This window comes from Capra hircus, unplaced genomic scaffold (assembly GCF_001704415.2).
Source record: "Capra hircus breed San Clemente unplaced genomic scaffold, ASM170441v1, whole genome shotgun sequence".
Classification (NCBI taxonomy): domain Eukaryota; kingdom Metazoa; phylum Chordata; class Mammalia; order Artiodactyla; family Bovidae; genus Capra; species Capra hircus.
Window position 1 is genome coordinate 7109 of NW_017202255.1, and position 11941 is coordinate 19049.

The 11941-nt window shown below is 38.8% G+C and overlaps 1 protein-coding gene across 1 annotated transcript; it reads right to left on the reverse strand.

Moving 5' to 3' along the window:
• Positions 1 to 756: 756 nt before the first annotated feature.
• Positions 757 to 9398, reverse strand: LOC108635070 (putative dimethylaniline monooxygenase [N-oxide-forming] 6). The gene is made up of 3 exons (XM_018045369.1): positions 9014 to 9398; positions 6217 to 6289; positions 757 to 1549 (listed from the first exon to the last, which is right to left on the reverse strand). The coding sequence occupies exons 1-3, from the start codon at positions 9396 to 9398 to the stop codon at positions 1207 to 1209; spliced, it is 801 nt and encodes a 266-aa protein (XP_017900858.1). The 3' UTR covers positions 757 to 1206.
• Between the last annotated feature and the right edge of the window lie 2543 nt (positions 9399 to 11941).

Sequence of the window (11941 nt, forward strand, 5' to 3'; positions counted from 1 at the left end):
ATAATGCCAATTATATACAACTCTGCCAGACAAAGAGGACAGAATATTCTTCAACTTGTTCTATGAGTCCATCATTACATGGATACCAAAACCAGACAAAAATATTATGAGAACTTAAAGACAGATTAATATCCCTGACAGAAAAGAGTATAAAATTTCTTATCAGATGTTAACAAATATAATCCTACTGCATATAAAATAGATAATATCATCATGATCAAGTTGGGTTTTATTTCAGGAATGCTAGATTGGTTTAACAGACAGTGGAATTCACCATATTTATAAATACCATATTTATAAACTAAAGCAAAAAAGAGACCATCTCAACTGATGCAGAAAAAAGTAGTTGAAAAAGACAAAATCCATTCTTGGTGAAAATTGTCAGAAAACTAGGAACAAAAGGAATGTTCTTCAATTTAATGAAAAATCTATAGCTAGATCATGTTTAATGGTAAAAGACTGAATGTTTTATTCCTAAGACCAAGAACAAGGCAAGGATGTCTGATCTCCCCACTTTTATCCAAAATACTGGAGTTTCTAGTCAGTGCAATAATGCAGAAAAAGAAATAAAAGACATTTAATTATAAATGAGAGAAATAAAATGTCTTTATTTTTAGACAACATGATTGTTTATGTAGAGTATATAGGATCTACATAAAGTTCCTAGAACAAAGGAGTGCATTTCTATATACTAGCAATAAACAATAAGAAATTAAAAAATTAAACTATAATATTCAAAAATGCTTAATACTCAGGATAAACATGACGTAAAATGGGCACAGTGCTAAAAACTACAGAGGAAGAAATTAAAGATCTAAAATGGAGAGATATACAGTGTCATGAGTTATAAGACTTAACATTTTTTGTGATGTAAATTCTCCCCATGACCAAACACACTTTAAAAAGCTTATTAAACTTTATTCAGCCAACAAATCTGGGCTCACTCCCATATACCCTCCCATCTTTTTCTTTATCTTGATCATCTCCAAACTTGCCAATTCAGTATGTGAAAATCTATTTAAAGTATAGATTCTTATCATAAAGGTAGATACTATTTTCCATTTTATTTAGACTTTAGTCAGATGGGCTAGGATTTATTCTTATATCTGCAAGAAAGGAAACAACAGCTGTAAAATTTAATATATGTATATACATATCTGCAATTAAACTTCTAGGCTGAATTCTGAGACCCAAATAAATTTCTTATCAATGAAATGCAAGTAAAACAGCCAGAAGAAGCACTGGGAATAAAAGAATTTTAAGCAAATTGTAAAAGGGTTGGGGTCTTTTAGCTTCACTGACAGCTCTTGTCCTGGTTGGCTTTAATGTCCTGTCCCATTGGGTCAGGATGGCATTTCTGGCCCCATCCCACTTCCCTGGTCCCATCAGTCGAAACTGGTATGGGCTACAAGGACCAAAGTACACCTCCAGGGCCAGCTGGGGATCAGTCAGGAAGAGCCATGGTATGTTAGGTTTGGCCCCTATGAAGGAGCCCAGTTCATCCATGTATGTGATGTAATCTGTCTGCAAAGTCTGGCTCTGGCCAAACCTGAGGAAACAAAATAACACATTGCAATGAGTGCCACATTTGTAAACAGAGGCACAAATTTCATTTTTTTTTTTTTAAACTTTCAGAAAAGTAGCATTTTACTCAGATGGTAAAGTGTCTGTCTACAATGCGGGAGACCCGGGTTTGATCCCTGGGTTGGGAAGATCCCCTGGAGAAGGAAATGGCAATCCACTCCAGGACTATTGCCTGGAAAATCCCATGGACAGAGGAGCCTGGTAGGCTATAGCCCACGGGGTCGCAAAGAGTCGGACACGACTGAGCGACTTCACTTTCACTTACCTCCAGTAATACCCCATGAATACTCTCTTTTCTCACAACATAGAATGCATCATATGTTCTTTGACTTAAATGACCTGTTTTTGTTTTTTCCTCTCCTTTCTGGCCTCTATTCAACTATGATGTCATTTTGGGCTTTTGCTTCTAGCCATGGGTGAACTGACCCTAGGGTCTCAAGGTGACTGATTAACTTAGTCTTTGATACATGAGTATTCTTTATATGACACTTGCTTAAGATCTTCTCCAGAGTTAGATTTTTATATTGATGTGTTTTAAATTGGGTTTATGAATAGTTTTAATATTTGCTGCAATTTATAAATTGTTTCATACATTTAGTTGGAATGTGATCTCATTTGCTTTTAGAAACTCTTAAGAATAAGATTGACAAGCAATAAATGCTGGAGAGGGTGTGGAGAAAAGGGAACCCTCCTACACTGTTGGTGGGAATGCAAACTAGTACAGCCACTATGGAGAACAGTGTGGAGATTCCTTAAAAAATTGCAAATAGAACTACCTTATGACCCAGCAATCCCACTTCTGGGCATACACACGGAGGAAACCAGAATTGAAAGAGACACATGTACCCCAATGTTCATCGCAGCACTGTTTATAATAGCCAGGACATGGAAACAACCTAGATGTCCATCAGCAGATGAATGGATAAGAAAGCTGTGGTACATATACACAATGGAGTATTACTCAGCCGTTAAGAAGAATTCATTTGAATCAGTTCTGACGAGATGGATGAAACTGGAGCCAATTATACAGAGTGAAGTAAGCCAGAAAGAAAAACACCAATACAGTATACTAACACATATATATGGAATTTAGGAAGATGGCAATGACGACCCTGTATGCAAGACAGGAAAAAAGACACAGATGTGTATAACGGACTTTTGGACTCAGAGGGAGAGGGAGAGGGTGGGATGATTTGGGAGAATGGGAATTCTAACATGTATACTGTCATGTAAGAATTGAATCGCCAGTCCATGTCTGACGTAGGGTGCAGCTTGCTTGGGGCTGGTGCATGGGGATGACCCAGAGAGATGTTGTGGGGAGGGAGGTGGGAGGGGGGTTCATGTTTGGGAACGCATGTAAGAATTAAAGATTTTAAAATTTAAAATAAAAAAAAAATAAATTGCACACCTAAATTGTTGAATGTCAATTTTGAGGTCAATCATACTATGTTCAATGTTCCCAGAAAAATTAGACTGTCTTTCAAAACTGTACATGTAGCTCCAGTGAGTTTGCTTCAAATTTTGCATTGAGGCGTTTAAAAGAAGGACAAGTTTAGGTTGCTTGACAATTCTACTGCAGCGCTTCAGAAAGGTCATAAAATACCTGCCAGAAGAATTTGATTAAAATGTAATAGATTTACATATGGTTCCTCTTTAGTTTGGGGTATGTGTGGAGAGGAACAGGCACACACATATATGTGTGTGACTGTTGGTAGGATTTTATTTTTACTGAATGAAACAAAATACATAGGCTACTTAATCGTCAGAATATAACATCCATTCCATCACCGCTGCCTAAAATGATCTATATATTTCCTAAAAGCTATACCTTTTAATGGCAATTAATCATTCACCTGGAGAAGGGCATGGCAACCCACTCCAGGATTCTTGCCTGGAGAATCCTCATGGACAGAGGACATGGGTGGGTGACAGTCCGTGGGGTCACAAAGATGAATATCACTGAGCAACCAAGCAATCATTTACCATCTTATATCAGCTACGTATGTCTCTGTTTTTTGTTTTTGCTTTTTTTTTTTTTTTTGCTGTTCTCATTTCTTTCTTTTTTTTTTTTTTTTTTACTGGAGAGACTGGTCCTTTATTTCAAAAAGACACATCAATTTTCAGAATCAAAACAGTTATGCTCCCGGTTTTTCTTCCTCTCAATTGGTCCCCAAAGAGATCACACCAAAGGAGAGAACATTTTAAGCCAACTAAGCTGCCAGATGTACACCTAACAGACCTCACTGAAACCTCACCAAAAAACGGAGCTTTGGGTAGGGAAAGAAATTTTAAAAGATTAGCACCCTGCCAGCCCACAGACTGTAGAGAGCTCTCACAGCCAGATGGGGTGGCCAGTGTACCCCAACCCCAAAGAAGCAAAATCTCAAAATAACAAAATTTTAAGAGTTTTGTCCATAAGCTATCCAAGATTTCTCCAGCACTATCTGGTGACAAAGCCCAATGAGATGGCACATTTAGAGAGAGCATCCTGGTCCAAAAAACAGGATGATGAGATGAGTTTCATTCAGCTAAATCAGTGGCAAAACAATTTTCTGTACTTTCTTTCAAGGAGGCAGGAGAGCAAATTAGTGATCACCTCAACTTAAGGGGCACATGGTCCTTTCTGTGAGTAGTTGGGAATGGGATAGATATGGGACAATAATTTGGTCTCAGAGTGCACCATCTTGTTTGCTCACTCCTGATGAAAAAAATAAAGTTTTCCAAAGACGTTATAAAGCTGCTAACTCTTCCTGGAATCACCTTTCTGGTTTGGCAGGTACTTTTTACAGAGCAATGAGGTTTCCTATAACGGAGTTTCTCTGGATTGTTTGGTTCTCAACAAGGCAGGCCCATATCTTTGCCATCCTCTATGGAGAAGGCAACATACATTAAGCTGACAAGTTATCTTCCAAAAGTAAGAAAGGGATTAGACTAATGCTTCAGAACTGTGGAATCATTTGGATTGTTTTACAAATGCTTGCTACATCCAGATGTCTGAATTGCTACTGAAATCTAACACAGTATTTTATTAATAATTTAATTCAGTACATCTCTTCCTGTCATACTGTACGTTCTTTGAAGTTCAGTGATATAATCTTTGAATTAGCACCACATATGCATTCAATACATATAGGATGACTGGTTCAGTAAAAATAGAGAATTGGCTTTCAATCAGATAGTTTTTAAAAGATGCCCACAGTTCAAAAATAAAATATTTTCATGCCTTTTTTCACTTTCAGACAACTATTACATCTCTCCTTGTGATGACCTGTAAGCCTGTAGCATGTTTAAGCTCTCACTGATGGCTCTCTGCTACATGTCTGATTTATTCCACTTTTGAATCACATGACTTTGCACCACCAGATCACTTGGGGTAATTGCCCCATCAAAAAGATGATGCTATTCATTGGTTGTGAATAACAATTTTAGCATTTCCAATGATGTTTAGTAATGTAAGATTAATTTGTTACTTGGATATAATGCTTTTTCTCAATATAAAAATATTTAATCAGAAAAAAAAAAAACAAACAAACAAACAAAAAAAGATTGACATTAAGGCCTCTCTTTCCCCTCCTCTTTCTTCTTACTGGCTTCAGTCATAAAGGGTAGTAAGCAGAGTAAGCTGCATGAACTGTTAGCACATAGAAGTGCTCATTTCACAGAGCTGTCCTATGAACTGGAGGAGGTGCAGGGGAGGTATTTTTTGGCTGATCTTTTTATTTTTTAAAAAAAACTATTTTAATTGGAGGATAATTACAATATTGTGATGGTTTTCTGTATGAAATAGGGAAGGTTTTGTTGAGTCTGAGTATACCCATGTCTTCTCTTCTTTAGGCCCTTAGCCAATGACTTTCTTGGCCCTTTAATGAATGACATGTTAGAGATTTTAAAGTAGAAATACTTCCTATATGGTCACTTATTCATCTATATGTGATCCATTACCTAATTATTTTTAATAGATTTTAATGTTTAATTTAAAAAGGACTGAATTTTATAAGAGTGATTAACACAAAAGAGTACATTTATACATCTGATGTTGAGTCACTTAACTTCCTACCAGTCCCATTTATGGTTACGTGAAAACTCATGATTGGATGGATCAGAAGTGACTATTCTTTTAGTAGAAAATATTAGGGCAGGTGAACTCTATTTAATACTGTATTTGGTTTTCTTGTTACAGCATTGCCACTGCTCACTTTCCAGTTAGCTAATTTGTGGTAGACATGTGGCTGATGGGAAAGAAGCTCTTGGGAAAACAGTCATTTCTCAACCTCAGCACTATTGACAATTTGAGATAGATAATTCTTTGTATAGGTGGACTGTCCTCTGCATTCCTGGTTTCTACCCATTAGATACCAGTAGCATGCTCTCTTCACTTGGAATGACCAGAAATGTCTCCAGATTTTGCCAAATGTCCCCTGCGGGGGAAAATCCCCCCTGTTTGAGAACCTGTGTGCTAGCATTATAGAGGAGAAATATAATGATTATTATTTGCCCATCTAATACTGCTTGATTATAACAAGTGTTTCAAAAATGTGAACTGACTAATGACAAGGTTATAGAATCTATTAATGTTTTCCTATATAAAAGGCAAATTTTAAGATTTGTTCATTAGCAAGTACCATCTCTTACCATTTGAGTTTCTTCCCCATTTTCTCCTCAATGTCATCCATCATTTCATTTGTAGTTGGCAAGGTACATGAATCTAAAAAAGAAATGAAGTCAGAGATATTGAAAAAGAAAAAGAAATCAGAAATATGCAATTACACATGATGAATTTCATTTAGTGTTTATGAACTATATCCATAATAGATTTTCTATCAAGAGGAACTATCTTTAGTGTGTTTAGCAGAATAACAATTCACAGAAACAAAGATTTGAGAAGCCAATGAACTTGCTCTGGGAATTGCAAAGCTGGCCTTCCATGATATAGTGACAGTGGAAAAGTTTGTAGCTTCAAGTGACTGAGTCTTATACTTCTGATGACATTATGGAGGGCCTAATCCTCAGTATGACTCATGCATATAATAGCTTACCGGTGTCTTCATATTTCTTTCTGCATCCTCTTACCAAGAATGATCTCAAGAGATAGTCTGGTAAAATAATTCAATCTAAGGTCCATGGCAATTCAATTGGGACAATGGAAGGAAATCTGGATTTTCCAACATCAGCCTGTAGCCAAGGAGGATATTTTAAGGGATGACAGAAAATTTTTAGTTTTTTGTAAATTTCACATTAATGGAGGCCTCTTCCAATTGCTAACTGTAGCTCATTTGGCTCTGTAATAATGGCAGGGGATATATGACATTCTCGTGAATACTCCCCAATCATTGTTAGTATCTCACCTCAGCCTGCTGGTACCCTGTGGTCAGATATTTGCTGTGCCCCTATGAGAAAGTAAGGGACCAGAATTCTGGTCATTTTGCTCGGTGTATCTTAAGTGCCAAGACAGAGCCTTGTGCATAGCAGGTGTTCAGTGAATATTTGTTGAATGAATAAATGATGCCCTTAATTTTATGTGGGCTTCCCTGGTGGCTCAGAGGTTAAAGTGTCTGCCTGGAATGCAGGAGACCCGGGTTCGATCCCTGGGTCGGGAATATCCCCTGGAGAAGGAATTGGCAACCCACTCCAGTACTCTTGCCTGGAGAATCCCATGGAGGGAGGAACCTGGTAGGCTACAGTCCATGGGGTCACAAAGAGTCGGACACGACTGAGTGACTTCACATTCACTTTCACTTTCACTTAGTTTTATGTAAATTTCTTGGATATATGAACTGTATCTGATCTTCCCATAAGAGTGTTGTGCCTTTCAAGAGAAAAAGATAATAGGATCACTTACAAAAGATTTCATGATGGGTTTTTGAAAGTAATGAACCTTCATGGTACATTTGAAATAGAAATTTACTTGTCCACAACATGTTAAGAAAACATACACATATGCTCTTTGATTGTAACTTTTCTTTATTACCTACAGTCTAAATTTCTATGGACAGTATGTTAGGTAAGGTACAACTATACTGGCCAAGGTTTTTGAATCCTTGAATAAAAGCACACTTTAACAGTGGTGATCAATATGATTCAGTTCAGTTCAGTTCAGTTGCTCAGTCGTGTCCAACTCTGCGACTCCATGAACTGCAGCATGCCAGGCTTCCCTGTCCATCACCAACTCCCTGAGTTTACTCAAACTCATCTCCATGGGGTCAGTGATGGCATCCAACCACCTCATCCTCTGTTGTCCCCTTCTCCTCCTGCCTTCAATCTTTTCCAGCATCAGGGGCTTTTCAAATGAGTCAGCTCTTTGCATCAGGTGGCCAAAGTATTGGAGTTTCAGCTTCAGCACCAGTCCTTCCAATGAACACCCAGGACTGATCTCCTTTAGGATGGACTGGTTGGATCTCCTTGCAGTCCAAGGGACTCTCAAGAGTATTCTCCATCACCACAGTTCAAAAGCATCAATTCTTTGGTGCTCAGCTTTCTTTATAGTCCAACTCTCACATCCATACATGACTACTGGAAAAACCATAGCCTTGACGAGATGGACCTTTGTTGGCAAAGTAATGTCTCTGCTTTTGAATATGCTGTCTAGGTTGGTCATAACTTTCCTTCCAAGGAGTAAGCGTCTTTTAATTTCATGGCTGCAGTCACCATGTACACAGTCAGCCACTGTTTCCCCATCTATTTGCCATGAAGTCATGGGACCAGATGCCATGATTTTAGTTTTCTGGAGTAAATTAAATCAATTTTGAGACATTGTTTTTCTCCATGTAACCCTTATATTCTTAATTTGTCCACACAAACATGTTACCTCTGAAGCCCATAGGATCCAGGTGGAGGAAGGGGGAGAAGATTATCAACAGAGCATAGAAGTGGCCTGACACTGCTGTTTTGACAGAGTTGACACCAATAATGTCTCCAGCATGACCTGACACCCATCAGGGCCCTTTCAGTCTTTGCAGTGTAACTTGACATTGCAGTGACCCACTGCTGTCCTCTTGCTTTTATAGGCTTTCAAAGTCCTATCAATCCCCTATGAGAAGTTTAAGCCCTCTGACATAGATTGTAAGGCCCTCCATGCTCTGGTTCCTTCCTTCCTTCCTTTCTTGCTACTCTCTACCTCTGCTTTATATTTCATTACACCAAAATGCTTCTTATTCTTCACACATTCCATGCTGAGTCTTACCTTTATACCTTTCCTCAGGCTGTTCGATTTTTAGACAATAACTTACAACCCAGTTATCCTCACCACAACACCCTAAACCTTTCCCTGTTGTAGCATTCCTGCTACCCTGTTTTAAGCTCTGTGAGGTCAAGGCTCATGTCTGTCTTATTCCCTTTATATCCCCAGCACCTGTCACAGAGCTTGGCATGCAGTATGTGCTTAGTAAATATTTGTTGACTAAATGAATGAAAGACAGAATGGCCCACTTACTTGCAAATACTTTAACAGCCCAGCGGGCCTGCAGGTCAGCTGTGGGGATGGCAGCACCAAGGGACTGGACAAGGCCAATCACAGCCAAGGTTGGCTTTTCCAAGAATGGGGGGAAGATGCCTTTGAACAAGGTGACCTCATTATTTCTGCTTTTGATGATGGAGTCATCAAGGAAAGGGTAGGCATAACCATAGCCTGTTGCGAAGATGACATAATCAATGGCCTCAAACACTGTCCCATCCTCAAATATGGCTGAAGTCTCTGTAAACTCCTTCACATTGGGCTTGATGGATACAGTGCCACATAGGATGCGGGAGGGGAGCTCATCATTGAACACAGGCTCTTTCCTCAAGGTGCTGTGGAGAAACAAGAGAAAGAGGCCCATGCTATAAAGTACCTCATTTCCAAGAAATATCTGCAACAGTCCATAGCACTGAAACCAAATTTAAGCAGTTGAACATCAGCATGAAGACATAGAGGGCAACTAAACTCTCTTCTTTTGGGAAAGTTCTTTCCTGTTGATGTTAATAGTCCTTAAGAACATCTGTTTGACATATGGATGGCCAACAGGCACATGAAAAGATGTTCAACATTGCTAATTTTTAGAGAAATAATAAACTACAATGATGCACTAACTCACACTGGTTAGAATGGGAATCATTGAAAAGTCTACAAATAATAATTAGGAATTTCAGATACATACTACTATATAAAATAAGCACAGGGAAATGTATTCAGTATCTTTTATTAACCTGTAATAGAAAAGAATCTGGAAAAGAATATATTTTAACTGAATATATCTATATGTCCTCCATCCCTTAGAAGAAACAGAGTAGCCCTCATAGTCAGTACTTGGGTGCAATCTCAAGAATGACAGAATGATCTCTGTTCAGTTCAGTCGCTCAGTTGTGCCCAGCTCTTTGTGACCCCATGGACTGTAGCACACGAGGCCTCCCTGTCCATCACCAACTCCCGGAGTTTACTCAAACTCATGTCCATTGAGTTGGTGATGCCATCCAACCATCTCATCTTCTGTTGTCCCTTTCTCCTCCTGCCTTAAATATTTCCCAGCATCAGGGTCTTTCCAGGTGAGTCTGTTCTTCTCATCAGGTGGCCCAAGTATTGGAGTTTTAGCTTCAGCACCAGTCCTTCCAATGAACATTCCAGGACTGATTTCCTTTAGGATGGAATGGTTGGATCTCTTTGCAGTCTAAGAGACTCTCAAGAGTCTTCTCCAACACCACAGTTCAAAAGCATCAATTCTTCGGCGCTCAGCTTTCTTTATAGTCTAACTCTCACATCCATACATGACTACTGGAAAAACAATAGCTTTGACTAGACCAATCTTTGTCAGTAAAGTAATGTCTCTGCTTTTTAATATGCTGTCTAGGTTAATCATAACTCTTCTTCCAAGGAGCAAGGGTCTTTTAATTTCATGGCTGCAGCCACCATCTGCAGTGATTTTGGAGCCCCCCAAAATGAAGTCTGACACTCTTTCCATTGCTTCCCCTTCTATTTACCATGAAGTGATAGAATCAAATGTCATTATCTTAGTTTTCTGAGTGTTGAGTTTTAGCCAGCCTTTTCACTCTCCTCTTTCACTTTCATCAAGAGGCTCTTTAGTTCTTCTTCACTTCCTGCCGTAAGGGCGGTGTCATCTGCATATCTGAGGTTATTGATATTTCTCCTGGCAATCTTGATTCCAGCTTGTGCTTCATCCAGCCCAGCATTTCTCATGATGGACTCATTTCAAGGCAAAAAGGACATCTTTTTTTGGTGTTAGTTCTAGAAGGTATTGTAGGTCTTCATAAAACCATTCAGCTTCAGCTTCTGTCTAAAGGACAGAAATGGTATGGACCTAACAGAAGCAGAGGATATTGGGAAGAGGTGGAAAAAATACACAGAAGAACTATACAAAAAAGATCTTCATGACCAAGATAACCATGATGGTGTGATTACTCACCTAGAGTTAGACATCCTAGAATTTGAAGTCAAGTGGACCTTAGGAAGCATCACTACAAACAAAGCTAGTAGAGGTGATGAAATTCCAGTTGTGCTATTTCAAATGCTAAAAGATGATGCTGTGAAAGTGCTGCACGCAATATGCCAGAAAATTGGAGAACTCAGCAGTGGCCACAGGACTAGAAAAGGTCAGTTTCCCTCCAATCCCAAAGAAGGGCAATACCAAAGGATGTTTAAACCACTGCACAATTGCACTCATCTCACATGCTAGCAAAGAAATGCTCAAAATTCTCCAATCCAGGCTTTAACAGTATGTGAACAGAGAACTCCCAGATATTCAAGCTGGATTTAGAAAAAGACAGAGGAACTAGAGATCAAATTGCCAAAATCCACTGGATCATAGAAAATGCAAGAGAATTTCAGAACATCTACTTCTGCTTTATTGATTATGCCAAAGCCTTTGACCATGTAGATCACAACAAACTGGACAATTTTTCAACAGATGGGAATATCATACCACCTTACCTGCCTCCTGAGAAATCTGTATCCAGGACAAGAAGCAACAGTTAGACCCGAACATGGAACAACAGACTGGTTCCAAATTGGGAAAGGAGTATGTCAAGGTTGTATATTGTCACCCTGTTTATTTAACTTATATGCAGAGTACATCATGCGAGATGCCAGGCTGGATGAAGCACAAGTTGGAATCAAGATTGCTGGGAGAAATATCAATAATCTCAGATATGCAGATGATACCACACTTATAGCAGAAAGTAAAGAGAAACTAAAGAGCCTCTTGATGAAAGTGAAAGAGGAGAGTGAAAAAGTTGGCTTAAAGCTCAACATTCAGAAAATGAAGATCATGGCATCCTCCCATCACTTCATGGGAAATAGATGGGAAACAGTGGAAACAGTGACAGACTTTTTTTTCTTGGGCTCCAAAGTCACTGCAGATGATGACTGCAG

Bases quoted from the DNA above. Each gene is read 5' to 3' on its own strand.
- LOC108635070 (XM_018045369.1), bottom strand. From the start codon at position 9,398: ATGGGCCTCTTTCTCTTGTTTCTCCACAGCACCTTGAGGAAAGAGCCT. The intron at 6,290-9,013 runs GTAAGTGGGCCA...TTTCTTTTTTAG, and splicing joins GGCTGTTAAAGTATTTGCAA to ATTCATGTACCTTGCCAACT. The intron at 1,550-6,216 runs GTAAGAGATGGT...TTGTTTCCTCAG, and splicing joins ATGGGGAAGAAACTCAAATG to GTTTGGCCAGAGCCAGACTT.